This window comes from Danio rerio, chromosome 19, assembly GCF_052040795.2.
Source record: "Danio rerio strain M-AB ecotype USA chromosome 19, GRCz13ab, whole genome shotgun sequence".
In the NCBI taxonomy this organism is placed as follows: domain Eukaryota; kingdom Metazoa; phylum Chordata; class Actinopteri; order Cypriniformes; family Danionidae; genus Danio; species Danio rerio.
The window spans coordinates 33,193,867-33,221,515 of NC_141039.2; the positions used below are offsets into that span (position 1 = coordinate 33,193,867).

Consider the following 27,649-nt stretch of genomic DNA (forward strand, 5'->3'; position numbering starts at 1 on the left):
GCATCACGCCACACGGATTTCCAGCCTCCCCTATTTTCTGTTTTCGAGATGGTATGAACCAAGGCCGTTTTCTCTTTTTTTTTAGGTATTGCGTACTATGTGTGTTATGAGGTCTGTGTTTTCACGTCGATATACTAATTACTATGCCACATTAATATACTCCTTATATTGTCCTTAACAGTTACAATAAATGAGTTGTGCCAGTATGACGACCACGAAGCATGCAGGGAAAGGTGATCTGACTCCTGAGGAGAGAGTGATGTTACAGGTGGCTGCTGCAGGACAGGTAACGTACTGGAAATCACAGTAGGCTATAGTTCCCTCCTTTTTTGTTGTATTTATGGTCATAAATCTAGGGGCAAACTTTCTATAAAACTTTCTTTATGTATTTATTTGTATTTATCTACCCTGGTTTGTTTAGTTCCACTGATTTTCAATTGTTTGGGATCTTTAAAAGTTTTTGAGAAATGTATAATTTATTTAGAAATTAATAATTACACTTGGCACAAATATATATATATATATATATATATATATATGATGTGACAAACATTTTATATAATAAATGCGGTGTCACTTTATTTTAATGGTTCCTTTAACACTTTTTCTTAAATTTAAGTTACATTGTTACATGGCAAAATTATAAGTAGACTGTTAGGTTGGGGTTAGGGTTATTGTTAGTGTAAGTTGACATGTACTTGCAATGTTTCTTATAGTCAGTTAAATGTCTGATGAAGGAGCAGTATTAGCAGATATTAAGCCAGTCAGAGAAGTAATCTGCATGTATTTGCAGTGCAACTTTTAGTCATCAAAATGTGCAATAGGGACCATTAAAATAAAGTGTTACTGTAAATGTTTTTGAACATAAATGAATCCTAAAAAATGGACCTGTTCAAAATGTAATATATAATGTAATATATATTTTTATGGAAATCTTGATGTTATATTTCAAAAGCACCAATATAAGGGCACAAAAATGATCAGTGACAGATATTTGTATTATTTTTAGATATTTGATTTTATTTAAAGTAAAATCTGTAAGAATTATGAAAACGAAAATCTCTCAAAGTTTCTGCACAAATATGAAGTCAAAAAATATCACAATAGTTAGCGAATCTGCATATTAAAATGATTTCTGATGGAATATATGACACAAATATCTTTAATTTAATATAAAGGCTTTAATCAAATACATAAATATATTCACTAAACCTACATTAAATGACTCGGGTTAGTAACAATAATGTTAGTAACAATAATTTTAGTTTGTTACCATTAGTTAACTGCATTAATTGTCATAAATAAATTATTTATTTATTTATTAATTTAATTTTCGTAATCATTGTTAACTTTGAACATAAACAGCCATAAACATTTTAATTAACTGATTTTAACAAAGGTTAATACTTGCAGTGAAAATGTATGTTAGTCAATGCATTAACAAAATTAAGTTTAACAAATTCAAATCTTAAGCTGGTCTTAGAACAATATCCTTGCAAAGTTAGAAATGAGTAGATAACAATGAAAACCCTTAAAAGACAGGCAACATATTTCACACATTGTCTAAGAGAATAAAACGGTGGATCATATTGAGATGCTTTTAATCTTCAAACCTTTTCTTAAAAGTTGACATGCAAGAAGCCACACGGCTGCTCGACAATCCAAATGTGCACGTCAGCTGTCTGGATGAGGTGGGATCATAAACATGACAAACATAAGCAGTAATTTACAGGCCATTAAGCACCATTTATGGCTCACTGGGATTCACCAAGCTCGAGTACAAAAACATAAAATCAGACAGACAGCTGCTAGCCAAACAGAACCTATAATGTTACTAATAGTATTTAACTCTAGCCTCACTCCTGTAAACAGTAGCATTATGTAACTGTTTTCTGATGATCAGTTCTTATGTAAACAAGTGCAGTGGCTGGTGGGCTGGTGAAGTGACGCCATATGTTTAACTTTGTTATTCAAGCATATGGCAGAGACTCTTGAGTGGTGGATGTGGTACTTAAAGAGATGTGATAATGGAGACATGCCACTAGATGTAAACTACAGACTCCTTGAGGTCTTTTCAGGGCCAGAATGATTGAAAGCAGAAGTTAATAAGTGTATCCCACCTGTCAAAATCAGATGTTGCTTGTTCGCTTTGCCACCAACGCAGTCTTTCAACTTCATCCAAGGAGCAACAAAGATTATGACTCACGCTGCTCATGTCACTCTCAATAAGAGCCAGTGTTTTGTCACAATCGCCACACTGCAGACACATTTCCTGGATTGTACAAGGTGAAATGCCAGTTGGCTTTGAGTTATGCAGTGGAAAAGATTGCAAGCCTTTTTGACTATTTTTTCCTTTATGTTGTTTCAGTATGGCATGACCCCTGTTATGCACGCAGCCTAAAGGGTAGATCAGACATGTGCAGACTTCTGCTGAAGCATGGAGCTGATGTCAACCGTAATGAGCATGAATATGGTTATACTGCACTCATGTACGCTGACCTCTCAGGTAAACAACCCACACATAGATATATTAACGCTACAAATATAAATTTTATCAAATTTAACCCCCATAATCTGCATTATGGGGATTAAATCTTTCACTCTTTCTTTCTCTCTCTTTATCTTAATCGCAAATAATGTTTTAGCATAATGTATGCATGTGTATTATATTTATTTATTATGTACAAAACACACACATACAGTTGAAGTCAGAATTATTAAACCCCCTGAAGTATTAGCCCTCCTGTTTATTTTTCCCCCAATTTCTGTTTAATGGCGAAAAAAACACGTTTTTAAACTTAATAGTTATAATTACACAATTCTAATAAGATTTATTTTATCTTTAGCATGATGACAGATATTTTTCAAGACACAGCACAGATACAGCTTAAAGTGACATTCACAGGCTCAACTAGGTTAATCAGGTTAACTGTTAAGGTAATTAGGCAAGTCATTGTATATTGATGGTTTGTTCTGGAGACTATCAAAAATATGTAGCTTAAAGGGGCCAATAATTTTGACCTTAAAATGGTGTTCAAAAAATGAAAAAACTGCTTTTAGTCTAGTCAAAATAAAACAAATAAGACTTTCTACAGAAGAAAAAATATTATCGGGCATACTGTGAAAATTTCCTTGCTCTGTTAAACTTAATTTGGGAAATATTAAAAAACTGTATTTCAACTGTACATAAATAACACTTTACAAAATTTTACAAAATAATTTTGTAACATAGATATTTAAATTCATATATGATATGTAGTTATATATATATATAGTTGAAGTCAGTATTATTAGCCCCCTTTCAATTTTTTTCTTCTTTTTTAAATATTTTCCAAATGATGTTTAACAGAAATAGGAAATTTTCACAGTGTGTATGATAATATTTTTTTTCTTTTAGAGAAAGTCTTATTTGTTTTATTTCAGCTAGAAAAAAACAGTTTATAAAAGTGAAAGAGAGAGAGAGAGAGAGAGAGAAAGAGAGAGAGAGAGAGCAACACCACACACACAAGCCTACACTACACTACTCGAAACAATATTTTATATAAAAAATAAAGTATTTAATATTTCAATATTTTCATACAAATTTGAAAATGACATTCATTAACCCCACTGGAGTAATTAAAATAATTTTATTACATTATTTTGAATAGCTTAGTGTTAGTTGAAAACACCTACAAACCTATTTCTCCATCAAAAAATAAAGAATATTGCACTGACGAGATTTTAAAAATATTAATTAATTTAAATGCATTACAATGCATATATGATTTAAAATCAATTAATTTAATTCACAAAATAGACAACAAAATGTAGTTTATATAAATATGTATCAGGGTTTTTGCGGGTCTTGCTTGCTTGCCTGCTGACCCCAGGTCTTTTAATAGCAACAGTGTTTATTTACATTTACATTTACATTTAGTCATTTAGCAGACGCTTTTATCCAAAGCGACTTACAAATGAGGACAAGGAAGCAATTTACACAACTAAGAGCAACAATGAATAAGTACTAAAGGCAAGTTTCAGGTCTGTAAAGTCTAAGAAGGGAAGTGTTAGTAGTTTTTTTTTTTTTTTTTTTTTTTTTTTTTTTTTGTACAGTTAGTGTGATATTCAAAGAGGCAATTGCAGATTAGGAAGTAAAGTGGACACTAAATAGTTGAGTTTTTAGTCGTTTCTTGAAAATAGCGAGTGACTCTGCTGTTCTGATGCAGTTAGGGAGTTCATTCCACCAACTGGGCAGATTGAGCGTGAGCGTTCGCGAAAGTGATTTTTTCCCTCTTTGGGATGGAACCACGAGGCGACGTTCATTCACAGAACGCAAGTTTCTGGAGGGCACATAGATCTGCAGAAGTGAGAGCAGATAAGAAGGTGCTAGGCCAGAAGTCACTTTGTAGGCAAACATCAGAGTTTTGAATTTGATGCGAGCAGCAACTGGCAGCCAGTGCAAACGGACTAGCAGCGGAGTGACATGTGCTCGTTTAGGTTCATTGAAGACAACTCGTGCTGCTGCATTCTGGAGCAGTTGAAGAGGCTTGATAGAGTTAGCTGGAAGCCCAGCTAGTAGAGAGTTGCAGTAATCCAGTTTGGAGAGAACAAGAGCTTGAACAAGGAGTTGAGCTGCATGTTCAGATAAGAAGGGTCGGATCTTTCTGATGTTATAGAGTGCAAATCTGCACGATCGAGCAGTTCTAGAAATGTGGTCAGAGAAGTTTAGTTGGTCATCAATCGTTACTCCAAGGCTTTTCACCATTTTGGATGCAGTAATGGTTGCCCCATCCATCTGGATTGAAAAGTTATGGTGTAGAGTCGGGTTGGCAGAAACTACAAGCATTTCCGTTTTTGCGAGGTTCAGCTAAAGATGATGATCTTTCATCCAGTGTGAAATATCCAACAGGCAGGCTGAGATACGAGCTGGAACCGAGGGATCATCAGGATGAAAAGAGAGGTATAGCTGGGTATCATCAGCATAGCAGTGGTAGGAGAATCCATGTCTCTGGATGACTGGTCCTAGAGATGATGCGTAGATGGAGAAGAGAAGTGGCCCAAGAACAGAGCCTTGAGGTACCCCAGTGTTTAGATGCTGTAGGTTGGACACCTCTCCCCTCCAAGACACCCTGAATGACCTGTCAGAGAGGTAAGATCTGAACCATTGTATAACAGTGCCCGCAACGCCCAGTGACTCAAGCGTAGATAGCAGGATCTGGTGGTTGACAGTGTCAAAAGCAGCTGACAAGTCCAGCAAAATGAGGACTGATGATTTAGAGTCTGCTTTAGCCAGTCTGAGATCCTCCACGACCGAGAGCAGGGCAGTCTCAGTTGAGTGGCCTTTCTTAAAGCCGGATTGCTTGTTGTCCATGAGATTGTTTTGAGTAAGAAAGTCCAGGACTTGGACTATTTAAATAATTCCACTGGTAATACTGAAATTACAGAAATGATATTAGATGCTGGGGCAGAGACAGATCTGGTCAGCTTTGTGGGATGGACTGCAGCTCACATGGTTGCGTTTGTGGGTGAGAAAATCAAAAAATGTTTAGGTCTCCTGTGAACTTTTTTTTTTTTATATATTTCCTAAATTATGTTTAGCAGAGCAAGGAGTTCTTTATAGTATTTCCTGTAATATTTTTTCTTCTAAAGAAAGTCTTATTTGTTTTATTTTTGGCTAGAATAAAAGCACTTTTCATTTTTATAAAACCTTTTTAATGTCAATATTATTAACCCCTTAATTTTTTTTTTTGTCAGAAAAAGCCATCATTATACAATGACTTGCCTAATTTATCCCAACTTGCCTTATTAACCTGGTTAACCTATTAAGCCTTTAAATTACACTTTAAGCTGAATACTTGTATCTTAAAACATGTACTGTCAACATGGCAAATTAAAATAAATCAGTTATTAGAAGTGATTGTTAGTTATTCATAATATTATTTTTATAAATGTGTAGAAAAAATCTCTCTGTTGAACAGAAATTGTGGAAAAAAATATACAGGGGAGCTAATTATTCAAGAGGGATAATAATTAGGACTTCAAATTTATAATTACATACTTACTCTTTACTAATAAATAAATCACTTGAAATATAAACCCTTTCTTTTCACCATCCGTGTGCAGGTCAGCATGACTGTGTGACAGTGATCAACAATTTCTTTTCTCGCGCGAGGTTGTAATATTACACCAGACCCCAGGGCTCAGAGAGTGAACCTAAACTACCCGCCAAACTAGCAGAGCCCCTTCTCAAAATCATCATGACTACTAACCTCAATCCTGTCAAGGTAGGAGTTGCCAAGTGTGTTTATATAACTCTGATTTCAAGTGCCAGTAAACTGCCACGATTACACAAACTAAACAATGCAAGTGGAACAGCAATTTATATGTTTTTATAACCCTGACCCATAAGAATACCATACAAGGTCACATGACTGGAGGAAGCATCAGTTTGCACTAACCAACACCCCTCCTGCTTTTATTCCATCTAAATATATCCTTGTGATATTACAGAGCAACAACAACACACACCCTCTATTTCAATGCAGGCTTGGAATGTTGGATATATGTTTTGCATAAAGCTCCAGTAAACAGTCTTGGTTATATAAAGAAAAAACTATTGAGTCGTTGAAATACAAAAAATATTTACAGATGAGCTTTTTTTGCACTTATAAGTAAATATTTCCTAATAAACAAAACCCTTCACAACCTGTGTTGCATATGTACTGTAGGTCAAACTGGATAACTTTTCATTGCCTGCATATAAAAAAAAAACATTCAGCCTCTACTTTTTTCAGATTACATGAATAATGTAATTTAATGTTACATTGTCCCTGTTTAAATTACATACAATTATTCATAAATAGTCAGATAGATAGGACTGAAATAAAAAAGAGACAAATACTCTAATAATTTTACAATATTAATTGTTTTAGATTTGCAATATGGAAAATGAAAAATGAAGTTGAAATATAGCAAATTACATTTGTGTTTGTTTTTTAATGTTAGGTTTTAAATTCCAAGTGTAAAATTGTTCTTTACCTGGGATAAATATATAGCATTTTGACTAGCAATAATCCGGGGCAGGTGCAGATTTAGTGATTTGGGGGCCCTAAAATGCACCCTTTCTACTTTTATTAAATTTTTATTTATTTATCTGACTTTTTAAATCACTCAAACTTCTTTTCTATATCTTGTCTTAATGCAGTCTCTACATTTTAAATTATTAGTTTACAAATAAAATTAATAAATATTTTTATTTTTTATAAATTTGACTGCTGGACTGCTCCATGATTGGGGTGGTGGACAAATTTGTGCAGATTTAAATGATAATATTTTAATTTATAATCTTATTATTACATCACATTACATTATTATAATAATACAATATTTATTTTTATATAAAAATGTGTATTTACATACAATTTTTATTTGTTTGACTAAAAAAAATCTCACAGAAATATGATAGAAAACAATGTTATATATAGTTTATTGGTATAATTTATACTTCTAGATATTTATTGGGGGCCCTAAGCGACAGGATACCTCGCTTATTGGTTAAATCCACCCCTGACCTGGGGATAAATGCAGTGATAGGATTTAGGATTTTTTAAGAGTGACAAACTGATCTAATAGTTTTCAGAAAGTAATTTACAGTTTGTACAATAACAATGACACGTTATTTCAAGACTTATGTCACTCTTTCCACAAAGTGAACATAGCAGCAGTCTAAGTAAGCAAAACTGGGGATCATTTATCATTGCATTAGCATCAAAAAATATTCAGAGTACATCTGATTAAATGACATGAATACATTTGACACTAACATGAAGACAAAAAATAAAAATGCTATATATATATATATATATTTTTTTTTTTTTATATTATATATATATACATGTATATATATATATGTATATAACATTTTCTTTTTTGTCTTCATGTTAGTGTCAAATGTATTCATGTATCCAAAATCATTATAACATTTGAAATAATTATTTGTTTTACAGCCTGAAATCTAATCAAATTCTAAGTAACAAATTCAGCCTTTGAAAGGTTTTGGTAGCCTTCTACTAACCTGTGCCTTTCTACGACTTTATCCCGAAGATCTTTTGAAAGCAGGGAGTAATGTGAGTATTAGGTATAAAGGTATAACTTTTCACAGTGTATCATGATTTTCTGTAGGCACTGTATAATATTAAAAAAAAAAATATATATATGATTGCTTTAATACTGGAGCATATATTGCTGTGAATTTGAAACAGTAGAAATGTGTTCTTCCTTTACAAAAGAAAATATTGTGTTTTTATTTTAGTCCATTGTTTTATACTCTCAAAAATGAAGGTAAAAAACCTGTCACTGGGGCAGTGCCTTTTCAAAACATACAATTTTGTACCTGTCCACATTTGTCCAATATTTAAGGAAAATATTAATACCTAAAAAGTACAACTGTGTACCACATAGTACCTTAAAAGGACAAAAGTGTACTTCAAAAGTATAAAAGTGCACCTTTTGAAAAGGTATCGCCCCAGTGACAGTTTTTGTACCTTTATTTTTGAGAGCGTATGAGTGACAGTCTGTTGATTGACAACCTCTGAAAGAGGTTTGACTGTTAGACATGTCAAATATGAAGTGGCACAGTGGGTAGCCCTGTCGCCTCACAGCAAGAAGGTTTCTGGGTCAGTTGACATTTCTGTGTGGAGTTTGCATGTTCTCTCCATGTTCGCATGGGTTTCCTCCAGGTGCTCTGTTTTCCCTCACAGTCCAAAGACATGTGTTGTAGGCAAATTATGTAATTCACCATATAATTTTTCCATATATGTCTTGATCCTCCAGATTGGGAGTTGAGCGTTGGGCTAACAACTCACCTCAAGGAAAAAATAGATGTTACGAAACACCAATATGGTCAGCTTCAGTATAAATGTCCCTGGGAGTAAGTATGCATGTATTTTTATGTGAAATGAATTGCTGCACCAAACTAAAAGTTGGTTAGGATAACACTCAGTTGAACCGCCAAGTTTTGAGAAATGGGTACTGGCAGCTGCTGTCCTATATGACCCTTATAGAGGAAGGTCATATAGCAAGACTCAAGACTCAGATGGCATACACTTATCTCAGCTGTCTCATATCCAGAGATTTCTGATGAGTAAGGTGTCTCTCAGCAGGGATCATGTAGCGCATGAGAACATGTTTCCTCCGTGAAACTTGCATTGTAAGTAATGCTAGTGTCTCTCTGCTGTATTCACTTCTCATATTTGGAACATGTTTTTTTTTTCAGATGGTGATGCTGGTCAAGGAGAACCCTTTTCTGGTGGACATTGTTGCTCTGGAGAAGTGTTACCATATGATGAACCTGCTCTATGAACAGTGTGTAAAACAGCAGGACATGAATGAGGTTCTGGCCATGAAGATGCACTATTCAAGCCGTGTGCTGCAGAAGTGTCTGGCCTTCCTGCAGGAACATGATGATAAGCTGGATGATCTGTTGAAGAGGTGGTGACATCATTATGGTTATTTCATTTTAGGTAGTCTTGCAAACAGAGCCAGATTGATTTAGATTTTTCTTCTGACTAAGCCTTATCAAAGGAAGTGATGCTGATGGCTTTTCTCAGTACCAGGAGAAAATCATTGTATTCATTGGATTGTTTCTGGACGTTTCCATCCTGTGAGGAAACCCTACTGCTGGAAACAGCTGGTCCAAAGCATAGCACCTGTGGAAATTGTCAGTACAATTGACTTTACTAATACATCAAAATTAATATTTTAAGTTTAAAGGGTCATTAAATGTGACATATATAATCTATAAATATTAAACATCAAATAATAAACTATATATATAGTGTCAAATAATAAACAGGCATTTACTGCAGATCCTTAAAAAGTGAAGTGACAAAAATTTTAGGCCTAAAAATTTTCCTACAGTAAAAAAAAAATTCTGATGGGTTGTAAAAATGGATTGTAATATGAAGTTAGCTTATTTTTCTGTCAGGGATAAGATTTTTTGGTGATGGAATACGTTGTCAAAAATGCCCAACAGTTTGTAAGATTAGACATTATGTAGGCTGTTATTATTATATGCAGGGCTTGACATTAACACCTGCCAACCTGCCAAATGCGAGTAAATTGTGGCAGGTTAGACAGACATCCCTACTAGCCACTTTGGCTGGATCAAAATAGTTTTTTTAGTTGCCAGAGCTGCCTCATCCCTAAAGATTAGAATTTTAGTTTAAGTTCGTTTGTTAATATGTAAGCAGCATTATTGATAACTGTTTGCGCATGCAAAAGAAAGCAGGTGAATACCGACTGAGAGAATGATCCGGTTTCCTGTCATTTTATTCTACCCATCAGATTATGCTACCAACACTGTATTTGAATGTTTCTGAGCTTGGGGGTAGGGATAAGGTAGTTTACGGCAATATTACAGCTTCATATCACACTACTCCACAATACAATTTACACTGGTAGCAAAATCTGATGGGTAGCATATTCCGTTATCAAAATGTGCTACCTAAGTTTTGAATGAAAGGTAGGACAATCTGACATTGTAGGACAAATCGACAGAACACCGGCGCATGGTGAGACACAGACAATCCACAGATGATCACAGCTGATGTGATGCCCTCGAGTGCGAAACCCACGCAAACGCGGGGAGAACATGCAAACTCCACTCAGAAATGCCAACTGACTCAGCCGAGGCTCGAACCAGTGACTCTGTTGCTGTGTGCCACCGAGTCTCCCTGCTTTCAAGAGATCTCCAGATTATTTATATGCATCTTTCGCTTTTACCATTCTTTGAACAGATTATTACAGGGACTACTGTTAACAGTGTGTGTGAGATCATCCTTTCACTGTCGCAACCAATGTTTTTCACCTGCTTTCTCTTGCTTGCAGTTAGAAAGCAGTTATTACTTGCAGTTATTTTTGTTAATACGATTTAATAATCATCCTTTACAATAACATTGCTTTGATAGGAGATTAACTGTGCATTTATCTATAGTTGCCTGATGATCTAGGACCTTTAGTCTGGACAAACTACTGTGTATAGTATTTTAAGAACATATATAACTGTATCTTTTTAGATAAATTAAATGAGAATAATTTTTTAAATGTCAATTGTTTTTTAAGAACATTTTTGTTGAATCAAAAGTGTATGTACAACTATATTTAGCTTGTTTTAACACATTATTTAAAATTTGTGGAAAGGAAATAAATAGTTTGGTGTGGCCAGAGAAAAAATAGGTAAATCCTTAGTCTTGAGCCCTAAAAAGGATTTCATTCATTTTCTTGCTTAGTCCCTTTATTAATCTGGGGTCGCCACAGCGGAATGAACCGCCAACTTATCCAGCACATTTTTACACAGCTGATGTCCTTCCAGCCACAACCTCTAGGAAACATCCAAATACACTCATTCACACACACTCATACACTACGGACAATTTAGCTTACCCAATTCACCTGTACTGCGTGTCTTTGGACTGTGGGGAAAACCGGAGCAACCGGAGGAAACCCACGCGAACGCAGGGAGAACATACAAACTCCACACAGAAACGCCAACTGAATGAACCAGCAACCCAGCCACCTTCTTGCTGTGAGGCAACAGCACTACCTACTGCGCCGCTGCTTCACCCCCTAATAAGTCATGTGAAATAAAAAAAAGTTAAATTTGTATTTTTTACTATTAAATTAGTATTTATTAGTATAATTTATTTATTTATTTATTTGTTTATTTATTCATATTTTATTATCATTATCATTATTATTGTTATTAATATCATTATTATTGTTATTATTATTTATTTTTTATTTATTTAATTAAATAAAAAATTAAGCATATGAGTATAAAATTATTATGATAAATAATCCCCACAGCCTTCTCGGTTCTGACCCAAGCATTGACAGGCCAGATGGTGCTGGTGGACACAGAGTACTGTGTTACATGTGGAGAGAAGGGTGCTGACATGAGGTGCTCCTTCTGTAAAATGGTAATATGTTTCCTCTTTCCTTGATTAATCACAAAATATCAGCATTTAGTCAATTATTGTTGACATTTTGTAGCTAACTAGCAGACTTGTTGTTCAAGGATTTGTAGTTCACCCAAAAATGAAAATGCACTCCTCACTTTCTTATCCTAAAAGGTTCCAAATGTTTCCTTTGAAAAGAAAAGAGGATATTTAAAAAAATGCTAAAACTGGTAGCCATTGACATCCATTGTTGAAACAAATGTCAATAGCTACCGATTTCCAACATTCTTTAAAATATCTTTTTTAAGTTTGGAACAAGTACAAGATGAGTAAATGTTGACAGAATTTAAATTTTGGGATGAACTGTTCCTTTTATTTTACAAAATGACTACCAGCAAAATAACAAAATGATGTTCACATTTAAAACATCAACCAATTTAGCGGGGATTTGGTGACAGTTCTCTGGGTTCTTCTGAGCTCAGAATGCAACTCTTTGACAGCATGACAAATATGCAAGCTTTTTGCACAATCTGATTGTGTGAACTCGTAAATGGCACAATTACACCACAAAGGTGACACAAGAGTCCTTCTGAAGGGCTGTTCTCTGTCTGTTTGATACAGCTCAGAGGTGGTAAATGCATTTACACATATAACTCTATACTTTGTTGTGCCAGAAAGGCAATTTACTCAGACATTTGCAAAGTATTTACACAGACTTTTGATCAGACATAATGCAGTGTTAAATCAGCTGTGAAAAAAAATGTCTTGTTAATGGTAAATGGATATTTAACATGTATTATACTTCGGATTGCTTTTAATTAAGCAGCCCAGAAACCAATCCCATTCCTCTTTTGATCCTGCAACAAAATGATCAAAGTGAATTTAAGATGCTACATCATTATTTAGCAAGTTACATTATAAGGATTCATGTTTTCCCATCATGCACTCTTCTGCTTGCAGGTGGTCTACTGTGGTCAGTGGTGTCAGAGGCTTCACTGGTTCACTCATAATAAGAGGCAGTGCAAAACACCTGCACAACAGAGAGAGGCCCAAAACAACAGCAGACCCAAACTGAGAGTTCACTAACAATGGTACGTTAGCAATGTTAGCATATTAACACTACAGTGTAAGAAATGCTTGACTTGCTTGAAATACCAGCCTGATCTCACAAGGAAACGTAAGTATTTTACGTTTTTTCAGTTTAGTGGCTAATTTGAATGAATTTGTATGAGTCGTACGAAACCATATGATTTTAAAAAGGAGGCATGGCACCTAACCCCACCCCTAACCCCAACCGTCATTGGGTGATGAGGAAATCGTACTAAATTGTAAGAATTAGATTGTACGAATTCATGCAAATTAGCCACTAAATTAAAAAGTTACGAATTGCTGTGAGACTGTGTTGGAAATACTGTAGATCTTAAAAGTGAATTTGGTTATGACATTGAAGAGGTTAAGTACTTGAACACACTTATTTGCATTTATGAGACTCATAAAATCACCAGTATGTGGCATAATGTTGCTATTTTGTTGACTGATTCATTGAAACACTCATTCAAATGATTTATTCACAGCAGCTGATTCATTTGGAACAAGCTAGATTTTTTGTTTAGGAATGGCAGATTCACTAAAGAATAAAACTCTATAGTATTAAGCCACGGTCACACTGCACTTTTTGCCCCATAGACTTCCATTCATTTGTAAGATAATGCAACAAGTGTGACAAGTTCTGCATTGCAAAGTTCAAGCTTGGTGAACTCTGATCTGCAAAATTACATCACGTGCCTGCGTGAGACCAATAGAAAACATGACCTCTCTGGACAGAAATTTAAAATACGGACCAGTCGCTCGATTTTTTTAATGTCTAATCATCTTGTTTAATCCCGCCCCTTTTTTGCAGTGACGTACTACAGACTTGCACATGCTCAAAAATGTACCTCTTCTTGTTTGTTGAACTGTTGTGTAAAATCAATATAACAGTTGCGATCACATGCTAAAATTCAGGAATTGTACATAATTATGCCCTTTAAATATATAAAACAGAAAGGGATTTTTTTTGCTTTCATGTATGTTGTATTTAGTGTAGTTAGTCGTCGGTATTTTCAAGTCCATCGTCTGTATTTACATTCACCAACTGGCAGCTAAAATCCACGCCTTACACTATGAAGTGTGTATGCACTGTGACTAATTTTCTAATGTTAATTAGCTGCTGGGCATTTCACTCTGTCTCGTGCTGAAGGCAGTCAGTGTCAACCAATCGCAACAGACTGTCATTGGTCCAATCAGCGCAGATTAGCTTCGCGCTAAGGAGGGGTTTGGGAACAAATGAATCACTGAACGATTCAAATGGGACTCGCTGGGATAATTAGGTAAAAATAAATGCAGATTACAAAATATGAAAGTGTTTTTTGACCTTGCATGCATATTAGACTGTTGTTGGAGACCCTTACAACCAAAATATGACCCTATTTTATGTATAATATGGGCTCTTTAAGTGCTTGTGATTAATTCTACTTTCCGATGAGGTTAGTCTGATTTCACCATGTCCATTTAGGACATGTTCCTGGAGCAACATCTGTGTTGATCCTGGAACAACATTTCAATCAGCCAATCAGAATTAAGGGATAAGTTTACAGTTTTAGTTTAGTCTTACAGTTACGGTTATGTACTTGTACATGATTATTATCCAATTATTATTCCTCTTTGATTTTGGGAGTAATTTACAGTTATGTTTGGGTTTAGGGGTAGGGGTTTGAACAAAGATGACATTTCAGGATCATCATACAGTAGATGTTAATCCAGGATCGCATCGTACTTGGCAAAATCTCACCCAGCTTTCACAGAACACAATATTTTTTTTCTGTCATGCTAGTCATTGTGTCAGATTATTTGATTTTGACTCCTAAATTCTTAGTGGGAATATGTAATTTACCAAACTCTTACAAGATAATATCTGCATTATATATGTGGAACTTGTCGTAGTATTTACATATTTTTCTTTTGTTACTGTAATTGCTCACACTGAAAAAAGGGATTCAAAGTTGATTCCTTGGATTTACATTTTTTAAGTAGTTGTAAATCATTTATTTGGGTTGCATTTAAACAAACAAATTAAGTTGAATATTTAAGTTGAACATTTAATTTGTTTGTTTAAATTCAACACATAATGGTTAGCAACAATTTTGCAGACATATTTTTTTCAGTGTATTGACCACATTTGCTAGTTGCTTTGGATAAAAGTGTTTGCAAAAGATAAAATGTGAATGTACATAAATTTATTTGAAAGCAGAACTTTTTGAAGCAGAACCCTTAAGTATTTCACACTGTTTTATTAGTTTTTCTTTCATCTAAGAATTGAGAACCCGTGATCTCTGGTGATGTGAATACTTTACCCTGACTTTAACTCAGTAGTTTTGCCACTAGAGGGCAGTGTCCATCTTATAAATATCATGTATGGTCTCAAATTTTGCATATAGGTACAATGTGTCTATTACTTAACAAACACTTTATTTAATAAAGTGATTATCACAAGCATAAACATATTTTAGGTGAAATTGTTGTTAGGCCTAATTAAACACTTTTTAAGGCAAGACTTGCAGGTTGATAGAGTAAAAAAATTATATTAAACACAATAGAACCCCAGTTAATTGATTGATTGAATCATTCATTCTTTCATTCATTTTCTTTTCGGCTTAGTCCCTTTATTAATTTGAGGTCGCCACAGCGGAATGAACTGCCAACTTTCCCAGCATTTGTTTTACACAGTGGATGCTCTTCCAGCTGCAACCATTCACTAAGAAACAACCATACTCATTCACACACTTAAACTACAGACAATTTAGCCTACCCAATTCACCTATAGTGCATGTCTTTGGACTGTGGGGGAAACCCACATGATCACAGAGAGAACATGCAAACTACACACAGAAATGCCAACTGACCCAGCAGAGGCTCGAACCAGCGAGCTTCTTGCTGTAAGGCGATGTGCTACCCACTGCGCTACCGTGACGCCCATTAATTGATTATTATTTAATATGCAACTAAGGCATCATTAATGCTAATTATTAATGCAAATGTGCATACATTTCTAGCACAAAAAAATTGAACATTAAAGTTCAAATTTTTATTTTTTTTTGACAGGTTTTTATAGAGGAGATTTTGGGAATATTGTTTTATTTCTATATGATTAAGATAATGCTGAACTTTGGGTTAGGTATGTCCTTCTAAAGAAAAGATTTATGGCAAAGAGAAAGCAAAAATAAAATAAAATAAAATTGAGATATGTACAGTTGAAGTCAGAATTATAAGCCCCCCTGAATTATTAGCCACCCCCCCCCCCCCCTGTTTGTTTTTCCCCCCAATTTCTGTTTAACGGAGAGAAGATTTTTTTCAACACATATCAAACATAATAGTTTTAATAACTAATTTCTAATAACTGATTTATTTTACATTTGCCATGATGACAGTAAATAATATTTGACTAGATATTTTTCAAGACACTTCAATACAGCTTAAAATGACATCTAATGGTTTAACTAGGCTAATTAATTTAGCTAGGCAGTTTAGGGTAATTAGGCAAGTTATTGTATAATTTTGACTTTTGTAAAATTAAAAACTGCTTTTATTCCTAGCAAAATAAAACAAATAAGACTTTCTCTAAAGGAAAAAAATATTATCAGACATACTGTAAAAATTTCCTTGCTCTGTTAAACATCATTTGGGAAATATTCAAAAAAGATTAAAAAATAATCAAATGGGGGCTAATAATTCTGACTTTAACTGTAGATTTTGAAATATGTAATGTAATTGACATCTGTAGAGACAAATAAACAAAGTACTAAAAAATAAAAAAGACAATATATTTAATTGAAAAAACACTTTATAAAAAGGCCAAAATCTAAAAATTGATAAGTAAATGAAAAAAATAAATAAATGTTTTTTTTTTCTTGCAGAATCTCTCCTTAAAGTTTTAAAAATGACACATTTCAACAAAACATCATCATAAATCAGTCATTCAATCAAACAAGCAATCAAAATATACCAACATAATCTAAAACTGGAAGCCATCCAGCTGAATCAGTAGTATTGTAACAGTAGTACAGTGAGTTTTTCTCCAGCAGGAATCTCCTTCTTCGTGGACTTTCTCACACTTGGTCCTGTTGCACACATCCTAAGGCACTCGCTCTCAATTCTATAGACGGCTCTGTCTGTTCCAGAGTGCTTTGTTCCCAATCTCCACATCCCCTCATCCCAGGGGACTGACTGTCTCACCCTGTGGGCCAAACGAGGGTCTATTTTGTCACGTCGCATGTCAATATACCCATAACTCAGTGCCGTAACCTCTCCGTTTCCCTTGAGATCCATCCCTCTCCCCTCTCCATCTAAGAACATGTCACGGTCATTACAGGTGCATGAAAAGACTATCTCAAATATCCGGTTTTCAGATGCAGAAATTAGTGAACGGTGCATCGTATCGCATGACTTTGATATTCCTCTTTCAAGCCCCGAGGTTGCCTATTCAGTGATCCCCAATAAACCCCCCTTCGCCAATATGCTTTTTAGGTAATAAGAGATCATTTTGACAGCAGTGGCTTTTGAAATACATTTTTTTCTTTTCTTTTCCTGCACGATATTAAAGTGTTTTTTCGTCCGAATCAAAGAAGTGTACCTGTGGGCAAGCGTAAAGAATTAATCGCAGATGCCCGAGGAGAGAGTGAAACTAGACACTTTTTTAAACACATTTTTGGTGGAAGAAAGTGAGCATTGGGCTTTTGTGTTTTCCTCTGTCATTTGTGTTATGCACATTCATTTGGTGAGCTCATCGGAGGCACCTGTTTGGATAATTTTGGGGTAAAATAATCCAGGGCTATCTTGTTTCATGGGTTTTGTCATGCATGCCTGTGCTTTACAGCACTCAGTGGAGATGAATGCATCAGGTTCAGTGAAGGAGGATCTAAATATGCTTGAAAACTCATTCACACTTTTTTCCTTTAAAGAGAGAAACATCCTCAGAGCAGGATCTCTGTGTGAGAGTGTTGCAGATTAGAGGTTGCTTTTTGCATTCAGTGTGTATGTGTATTGTTTGAGGACTAGTTTTTTTACGACTAGCACTATGAAAATTAAATACTAATTCCATCATTTTCTTTTCGGCTTAGTCCCTTAATTAATCAGGGTTTGCTACAACGGAATGAACCGCCAACTTATCCAGCACATGTTTTACGCAGCTGATGCCCTTCCAGCTGCAACCTATCACTAGGACACACCTATACATTCTCAGTCACACACAAGTGGACAATTAGCTTACCCAATTCACCTGTACCGCATGTCTTTGGACTTGTGGAAGTAACCAGAGCACCCGGAGGAAACTCATGCAAACACGCGGAGAACATGCAAACTCCACACAGAAATGCCAACTGACCCAGGTGAGGCTCGAACCAGCCACCTTCTTGCTGTGAGGCAAGAGCGCTACCCACTGTGCTACCGCGTTGCCCTATAATTAAAAACTATGATAATTTATATAGTATGCTGCTAGAATCAAACAAAAAGTGCTTTAGGGGTAATTGATGGATATGCTATTTGGATAAGGGATTCATAAAGATACACCAAAAAAAAAAAATGTCTGCAAAATTGTTGCAAACAATTTATATGGGTTGAATTTAAACGAACAACTTAAATGTAGTAATGTTCTCCTTAACTTTCATTCATTCATTTCTTTTCAGCTTAGTCCCTTTATTAATCTGGGATCACCACAGCAAAATGAACCGCCAACTTATCCAGCACGTTTTTACGCAGCAGATGCCCTTCCAGCTGCAATCCATCTCTGGGAAACATCAGACACACACACTCATTCACACTTATACACTACGGACAATTTCTAGCATACCCAATTCACCTGTACCGCATCTCTTTGGACTGTGGGGGAAACCGGAGCATCCGGAGAAAACCCACGCGAATGCAGGGAGAACATGTAAACTCCACACAGAAACGCCAACTGACCCAGCCGAGGCTCGAACCCGTGACCTTCTTGCTGTGAGGCAATTGTGCAACCCATTGAGCCACCGTGCTGCACATATTAGAAAAATGGTTAATTTAAATAAATATTCATAATTTATTGTCCTCTGGCTGGAAGGCAAATTTGAATATTTGTTTCAAAATTATATTATATCAAAAATGATCTGTGCATAGAATATCTTTATATCGTGAATATATTTTATTTTGTTGAGTGAATTGTTTAAATGTCTGAATGTTCTTCCAAATGCTTTTTAATGCTCTCTTTGATGACCTAAAATGTGTAAGTTGTTTTTTTATATTTATCATCAAGTTACTTTTTTAAAATACTTTTATTGTTTCAGAAAAATGTGATACATATAAACTGTATTAGTAACCAAATACCAATCAAAGAACACCCACCTCATCCCAACATAGTCACAAAATAAATATACACATACCAAAAAAAATTTATAAATTACAAAAATAATAAAAGTAATAATAATAATAATAAAAAGGCCAATTTTGTTAAGAAAAGACCGAGAAAGTTATTAGTTTTAGTTATAATACTACTAATTTATATCAATAAGTTTTTATTTATAATATCCCAATTATATTATTTAATCAATAATATATGTTTATAATAATAATTAAGTCAGGTTGAAAAGTAATTGGCAAAAAAATATTAAAAGTGAATTTTTGCTGTATCTAATGTGCTTTCCAGTGTTTATCACTTAGTGTGGCAACAAATGTTGTTCTTTATCCATTCATTAATTCATTTTCTTTTCGGTTTAGTCCCTTTATTAATCAGTGGTTACTTATCCAGCATATGTTTTATGTAGCGGATGCAGCTTCCAGCTGCAACCCAAAACAGGGAAAAAGTTGTTTTTTAATATTGTCATCTTTGGTTTACCTATTTTTTTTTATACAAATGTCACTTAATACACAATAAAATAAATTAATTCGCTTGTATAATTTAAAACATCTATACAATTCTTTATAAACATTTAATCAAACGGCCCCGTGCCATCATGTTTACAACAGTTATCTCGTATGAAGATAATCTTCCACGTGCATAGTGCAGAATAATATTCCAGTAGGTGGGCGTGGTGCCTGCATGTCGGGACACGCCCACTTCCAGCACACTTCATAATTCCTCTCTTTTTGCTGCTGCTCAGAATGGGCGGGTATATAAACATCCACGAGTAACAGGTAGGTACAATCATTCTCTGAATTTTCAAAGAGACACAAAAAACCGTCCTCCTTTGCAATGCCCCTAAACACATGCGAATACCAACTGCTGTTTCTGCTCTGTTTTCTGATGAAAAGCTGTCACGCTTTCAAAAATGATGCTACTGAAGAGTTTAACGGGCACGCGCTCGCATCGGCTCAAGAGACTCCGAATAACGCGTCGTTAAACCGAGCTCGCAACGGAGGAAGAAGACCAGAGAGTCGCCACCAGACCGGTACGTGTTTATCACCACGTTTTCACTCTTGTGTTAACTGTACTTTTGTAGGTTTATTCTAATATTAACGCATACAAATGATTAAAATAGAAAAGGTTGATATCTATCTATCTATCTATCTATCTATCTATCTATCTATCTATCTATCTATCTATCTATCTATCTATCTATCTATCTATCCATCCATCCATCCATCCATCCATCCATCCATCCATCCATCTTTCTAGTTGTCTGTCTCTGTTTGTCTGTCTATTCATCTGGCTCTATCCGTCTGTCTGTCTGTCCGTATATTCGTCTGTCTGTTTTTCTGCATATCCACCTGCTTGTCTATCTATCTATCTATCTATCTATCTATCTATCTATCTATCTATCTATCTATCTATCTATCTATCTATCTATCTATCTATCTATCTATCTATCTATCTGTCTGTCTGTCTGTCTGTCTGTCTGTCTGTCTGTCTGTTTGTCTGTCTGTCTGTCTGTCTGTCTATTTTTATTTGCCATCCATCCATTTGTCTGTCCATCCCTTCATCTGGTTTTCTGTCTAACATTATGTATCATTTAAAATCCCACTGTAATTCTTCATCCTGGTTTTAAAAGCAACATCTATTTTCCAGAACAGCACCAGGTCGGCTGCAGGGAGCTGAGGTCCACTAAGTATATATCTGATGGCCAATGCACCAGCCTGAACCCAGTCAAGGAGTTGGTGTGTGCTGGTGAATGTCTGCCCACCCACCTGCTGCCCAACTGGATCGGTGGAGGTCACTACTGGAGCAGACGGGATGCCCAGGAGTGGCGCTGTGTCACCGACCGCACACGTACCCAGCGCATTAAACTCCAGTGCCAGGACGGCACCACACGCACATACAAAATCACAGCTGTCACCTCCTGCACATGCAAGAGATACACTCGCCAAAACAACGAGTCCTCTCATGCACCTCAGAGTCACTCAAAGGATCATCCACTGCAGAGCCCCAAGAAGAAAAAAAGCAAAAATAAAAACTCCAAGCTTACTTCTAAAAAAAAAGAGATTTGATATCATTTCGATATCATTTATTGACCATCATGACCCTGCTCATGGAAGGAACCTGACTATGAACTACAGTTACACTGACTTGAACTGCAATAATATGTACAACTGGTTTTATATTTTCAGGTATGGATTCTTTTACGACTGTGCATAAATATATGCATGTGTGTGTGTGTGTGTTTATGCACTTTTTGAGTGTAATATGGGTAATGTTTTGTACAAATAATGCTTTGACAGACAAAAGTTTAAAAAAAAAAACTGAACTTTTACTAAATCTATACCCAGCTATCAATAGTTCTCAGTCGCTTTGGTACAATTCTTAAATCAGAATTCAAATTCTCAAAACTACTTGTTCAATCTACACATCATTGTGTCACTTGTACACAACAAAAAACAGTTTCTTGTTTCTTTGAACAAGATGCAAATGCTTTAGTCATCCATGCAAGTGATTATATACAATTTTCTACTGTTTCCTCCATTATCACTTGCTTACACTGAACAAATTAATGTCTGCAAACTTGTTGCAAACAATTTATGTGTTGAATTTAAACAAATTTCATTTAGTCATGATCAACTTAATCTGTTTAAATTCAACCCAAATAAATAGTTTACAACCACTTAACTTAAAAAAAGAGTAAATCCAAGAATTATCTCTGAATACTTTTTTCCAGAGTATGTCCTGTTGAACAAAATGTTTTACAATTGTTTATGTCTGAATCTCACCGCCCCACAACATAGGCATTAGTTAATGGCATAAATCTTTACATGCAAAATGCTTGAATAAGTTGTCATAATATTTTGTCATTATGCATTTTTCTATACATTTCCAATGGACATTTTTTTAAATCTGTCCTGAACTGGTAAATTGTTCCAGTTGAATCTTTGTTGTAATGAAGGTGCATCCGATGAACCATCAAGTGAATATGTACACTGTTAAGCATTTTGAAAATGAATATTTTTATCAATTTCTCAGTAAATAGGCAATGTATTTTTGTGCATTTAAACAAAACAGATTTATCAAACAGATTTTTTTGTTAAAATAATATTTTAGTCACCAAAAATATTTAGAAATAGAAAGATAATACAACTAAATTCAAGGAAAATATTGCAAAAAGAAGTACAACCTACAAAATTTTAACACAACAATTATTTTGCTTATCTTAATTTTTCCTCTTAATTAAATTTGTATTTACTGTAATATTTTTCTATAACATATAAACTTGGTTGTACTAGTTTTTGGACCGTTATCATAGGTTATTTTGTTAGATTAGCTCAGATTTGGCTTCAGTATGAGTAATCTATTGTATATGCACAAATTTAATATTGTATAGCTTCCTATTAAAAATATAAATTTAAAAGATAGATTTGTGAGGATTGTACTTATATATGCTGAGCATTGTGTAAGATATACAGCACTACATGTACAGGAGTGTGTCCTATGTTCACATGTCTATAATTTTCTTTTTGTTTGTGCTATGCTGTGCTGTTTTTTCCCTTTTCTGACTCACAATGACATGGTCTGTCAACAAATGACAGTACAAACAGTAAAAGCATGAATGTGAATCTTGTCCAGTCTCTTGTAATCAAACTTCCACAATATTTGTAATCAAAACCATAGCCATAGTTTACGTCAGAACACCCCTCCAGAGAACACAGTTGTATTGACAACATGACAAAGTCATTTGACTGTCTTATCCATACACATGACACAAGGACTTGTCATTTTGATGGCACTGACATGTTCATTGACACAGAAATTCAGTTTTGAGAGATAAACTAAGGATTTTGAGGAAGAGACTGGCTTTTGCAGGTAATCCATGGTGTTTTGTTATTTGTACATGTTGTTGAAATGCTCTTACTGTTGTGCAAATTTTGATTCTGTTCTGAGAAATGTACCAAAGCGACTTTTTTTGCCACAACTTAATGGTTTTATGTTCAATCCACTTAAATTTGTAAAAACTAACAAGTTAACTTGGTACCTTCATGTTGTCCCAGCACAATTTGATTTTGTGGAACCCAACATTTTTTACAGTGCATGTAGTAGATTTTGAATAGAGTTACATCCATCTATTTTTATATAATTTCAAGATGATATTTACGCAGCTGAATGCACATGTATACAATAAATTAATTAGTTTACATAATGCTGTTGTGTATCATTTTGTTCACGGAAACTGTCGCTAAAGGCAAGGTAGTAGAATTACACATGGAGGCAGTAACTATGTAAGAAATGGGGAATTAGTTCAAGGAGCGAGTTCTTTCTCACTGCGTTCGTAACTCTACGCTGCATTGTTGTGAAGGGCTGCCCTCACCTGCAGGCGCTTCAGCTACTTTTTTGGCGGCGACATGTTAAAGCTGCTTCAGTGTATCCCATATCCTTTCACTCTGCCATTCTGAAAATCACGTTGCCGTGCCTGAGGTCATATTTCCAAGTTATGAATCAGATTCCTCATGTTATGAATCCAGAGGAAGGTGACACTGCACAGGCTGCTTGCTCTTCAAGTCAACGAAGGAACGATGTGGAATCTATAATAAAGATATTCTTGTCTAATCAAGCAAAACTGCCAAATCTAGAATGAATGCTTTCCAGTTTTAGATGCATTACAAGGTCAGCAAACGGATTGTGTGTGGTTTATGGGTGTGCCGTCTGAGACTGGGAAACCGAGGCAGGTAAAATCACGAGTCTAACAGGAAGACGTCTTTAAAGGATGTCTGATGTCTTTGGTGTGTTGACAGGTGCAGTCAGAAATGTGCTTTTGTCACAGCAGAGCACCGATTCTCCATCTATAATTATCCCTGACAGCAGATTTGCCTCCAGAGAGTTTGAGATGCAAGGACCACCTGCTGGTATTTATAAGCTCAATTACCAAATACATTCCTTAAAGAGAGAGTTGCTGTGATCTACAAAACTCAAGAGTACTCCCACATACTGCGGTATTCAAATGAAGGGTTTTCCTTGGTTATGTTTTGTTTACTCAAAAATTCTGAACTGAGAACACATTTAATCCTTATGAAAACCAAATTAAAGTTATTTGGGGGCTTTTATCTTAAAGTGATAGTCCACTAAATTAATTTTATGTTGTCATTAAAGAGTTAGTTCACCAAAAAAATTAATTCTGTTATAAATTACTCATCCTCATGTCGTTCCAATCCCCAGAGATATTTTTTTCATCTTAAAAATACAAATTAAGATATTTTAAATGAAATGAGCTCTCTGACCATCCACACAGAAACGATCCAGAAATGTTCAAAGTCCAGAAAAAAACAATATTTTCAAAACTTAAAAAAAGAAACAGTTTAACTTTAATCATAAAAAGCTCCACAAAAGTAAGTAACAGGCCATGGTATGAGTTATTAAGGGCAGTATGTGTATTGCCATTAGAGTCAGCAATGCAACACACAATCATTGTATATAGCCCATAGTAAACGTGCACCCCATCAGATGTTGAAAATAGGGCAACAAAGTCATTTTTCAATTTTTCTTTTGGTACAAAAAAAGTATTCTTGGAGCTTCATGCTTAGCCCCTTAACTCACATGAAAAGTTTTTAAAATGTTTTTGGTTCCTTTACTGGACTTTGAATTTCTGGGAATGATTGCTGTATATGGAGGATGAGGGAGCTCTCAGTTATTTTTGGAAAAGCCTGCCCAATCTCATATGCAACTACTTTACCTTTTGTCAGAAAAGTGAATAATTTGTGCAAATTCATTCAATTTCATTCATATGAAAAAATTTGCTTTTTAAAAAGAGATGTGGCCCCAAACCCATCTCTACCCCTCACTGGGGAATGAGAAAATGTTTTAATGAGAATGTCCAAAATAATATGGATTAACCACTAAATCAAATGTTGTGACATAGCAATGGAAATCATGAAAATGTTTCATTTACAGCTTTTTTAGCTTTAGTTTTTCATGGCATGGATCATGTGTGAGTCATTTTCTGTTTATTTGTTTGTGTATTCTTCAGTAGCTTTTCATCACCTCACAATTACCAGTTTTAGCAACATATTATTTGACATCTACAGGGGTTGGACAATGAAAATGAAACACCTGGTTTTAGACCACAATAATTCATCAGTATGGTGTAGGGCAGTGGTCCTCTGCCTCCGGAAAAAGGCCCAGTGAAGGACCCGCGAACTGCCAGGAATGGATCCACAACCCATTTGTCAACAAATCAGGTGGATCCACCGTGTCTGTGCAAGAAGATCAACTGACGGAGATTGCAACTGACGGTGGCTTTTTAGTGGCATATCGCGTCTTGTCTAGAGTTTGCGCAAGTTTGTTGTTTACATTAAAGGTGCATGGCTTAAGCACAAGCAACGTGACGCAATTCACATGACAAGAATTGACCAATTAGCTTCAGCTTGTATGAAATATATACATTTCAGTACAGTACAGTGTTGTATTTTTTCCATAAATAAAACTTGTATCACAGTGACAGCAATGTTTTGTCAGCTTGTCATCCTTTGAGAAAATGGTTGATGGTCACCTAGCAACCTACAACCTAACACAACCCCTATTGTTTGAGCTATTTGGTGCACATGGCTCTCCAGATTGATTTCGTAGTCCTTGGCAGTGAAGCACCAATCTAGCACAAGTCTAGGGCCTAGGGAATGTCATGATATTGCATCCCAAACCATTACTGATCCAGCCCCATGCTTCACTCTGGACATGCAACAGTCTTGGGGGTATGCTTCTTTGGGTGCTTCTCCACACCCTAACTCTCCTCTCTAGATACGCCAGCGAGACACACACCAACAATTTGTCCTCTTTTGAACTCTAATATATCACCTATTTTGTGTGCATTACAATATTTTAAGCAAAACTGTACTATAACGCTGTTGATTAAACCTTCACACTCTGAATGTGCATTTAGTGGTGGTTCTAGTTTGAATAGCACCCACATACCCTTGCCACCCCTATATTTTTAGATGTATTTTTCAATAAATATAACAATTTATTTTCATTCATTCATTAATTTTTCTTTTCGGCTCAGTACCTTTATTTCAGACAGATAAGAACAAGTTTCATTTGTTCTCATAATAGTTTACTTTACCTCTTTCCTCCACACTGGCAGTTTTCACACCATTGCATTTGTTTCTCCTCACATGGTTTCATCAGTCCCTATAGTTTAAAGTTGCTGTGCATCATTTGACAACAATTGTGCGTTCTTTACAAACTGTCATTGTTTAAGCCATACATTTATAATCATATAGCATACAGCCTTAGGCTGCTCTTAACCTCAGTTAATTTCCCAAAGCAAGTGATGTATAACTCACTCTGTCAACACGACACAATGAGCCTAAATACTGTAGCCTGCTGTACCATAACTCTACCTCACCCTACGGTTTGGACCATTACCATGAACAACTTATAATAACACAGCTTTATTGTAAAAACGTAAGGAAAGGCAAATAGAATAAAAAGAGTTAAAGTCAGTGCTGCCTTAAAATTTTATGTTGCGTCAACTTGAGAAGGAAGTTGTTTAAACAGAACATATGGTTGGAACTTTATAGATAAATTTAAACTAGCTTATATAAGCATATAAGATTTAGTAGTGAGTGAAAAACGCTTAGTGTTAATGCTGCAATGGTTTGTTAACAGGTATACATGTTTATCAACAATTAAATCCTAATAATGTTTCTAGAAGAAATTGTCATAAACTTACTAATATTTAAAAAATTATTGTGCATGATGAGGCAGGGTTAGAGTTGTGTTGATCATTATTTTGTCTGTGATGTGCACTTTTGAAAAATTAGACCAATATTTAAAACTTTAGATGGCGTAAAAGTGTTCTTAGTATGAACAAGCCTTAAATCACATTATTTGTTCATACAAATGTGAATTATGGGATTTTAAACATGGATTTGACTAAGTGACCTGTAGTAAAAGTATATGTTGTGTTAAAACGAGCCTGGTCTCGCGAGGAAACATAACTGTTTTACATATTGTGAGAAAAAAGCACTAATTCATATGATTTCATTTGATTTCAGTTAAAAGGAAGTGTGCTCTCAAACCCACACCTAAACCTACTGCTTTTTCGGTGATGAGCATATCTAAAATGTACAAATGATTGCGAATTAGCCACTAAATCAAAAGGTTAGAATTTGCCGTGAGATTGCGTAAAACTGTAAATTTATAGTTTTTTTTTTTATATAATATATTAATAAATAAACCATGTATTGTTCTTATTATACATTTAGTTATTACAACAAATAGACAAAAACAT

General features: G+C 35.1%; 2 protein-coding genes and 1 pseudogene across 3 annotated transcripts in view; 2 read left to right on the plus strand and 1 right to left on the minus strand.

The window, feature by feature from the left end:
- The window catches only part of bzw2 (basic leucine zipper and W2 domains 2), a 36,126-nt gene extending 33,907 nt beyond the window's left edge, over nucleotides 1-2,219 (minus strand). Inside the window, exon 1 of the mRNA XM_087294129.1 lies at nucleotides 2,121-2,219. Coding sequence (XP_087150255.1) covers nucleotides 2,121-2,215 — 95 coding nt within the window. The 5' untranslated portion in view covers nucleotides 2,216-2,219. The remainder of the gene's footprint in view (nucleotides 1-2,120) is intronic.
- LOC137488529 (ankyrin repeat and MYND domain-containing protein 2-like) lies at nucleotides 82-19,388 on the plus strand (annotated as a pseudogene). Its single transcript, XR_015516930.1, has 10 exons — nucleotides 82-282; nucleotides 1,628-1,691; nucleotides 2,369-2,503; nucleotides 5,406-5,507; nucleotides 6,106-6,266; nucleotides 9,257-9,471; nucleotides 9,554-9,700; nucleotides 11,808-11,960; nucleotides 12,900-13,030; nucleotides 18,659-19,388. The product of XR_015516930.1 is annotated as an ankyrin repeat and MYND domain-containing protein 2-like (transcript).
- Nucleotides 19,389-20,196: 808 nt separating this feature from the next.
- Nucleotides 20,197-21,428, plus strand: sostdc1b (sclerostin domain containing 1b). The gene is made up of 2 exons (NM_001082845.1): nucleotides 20,197-20,392; nucleotides 21,010-21,428. The coding sequence occupies exons 1-2, from the start codon at nucleotides 20,197-20,199 to the stop codon at nucleotides 21,426-21,428; spliced, it is 615 nt and encodes a 204-aa protein (NP_001076314.1).
- Nucleotides 21,429-27,649: the final 6,221 nt, after the last annotated feature.

Excerpts from the sequence above, each read along its gene's own strand:
- sostdc1b (NM_001082845.1), top strand. The coding sequence starts at position 20,197 with ATGCCCCTAAACACATGCGAATACCAACTGCTGTTTCTGCTCTGTTTT. Across the intron at positions 20,393-21,009 it reads AGAGAGTCGCCACCAGACCG|AACAGCACCAGGTCGGCTGC; the intron begins GTACGTGTTTAT and ends TCTATTTTCCAG.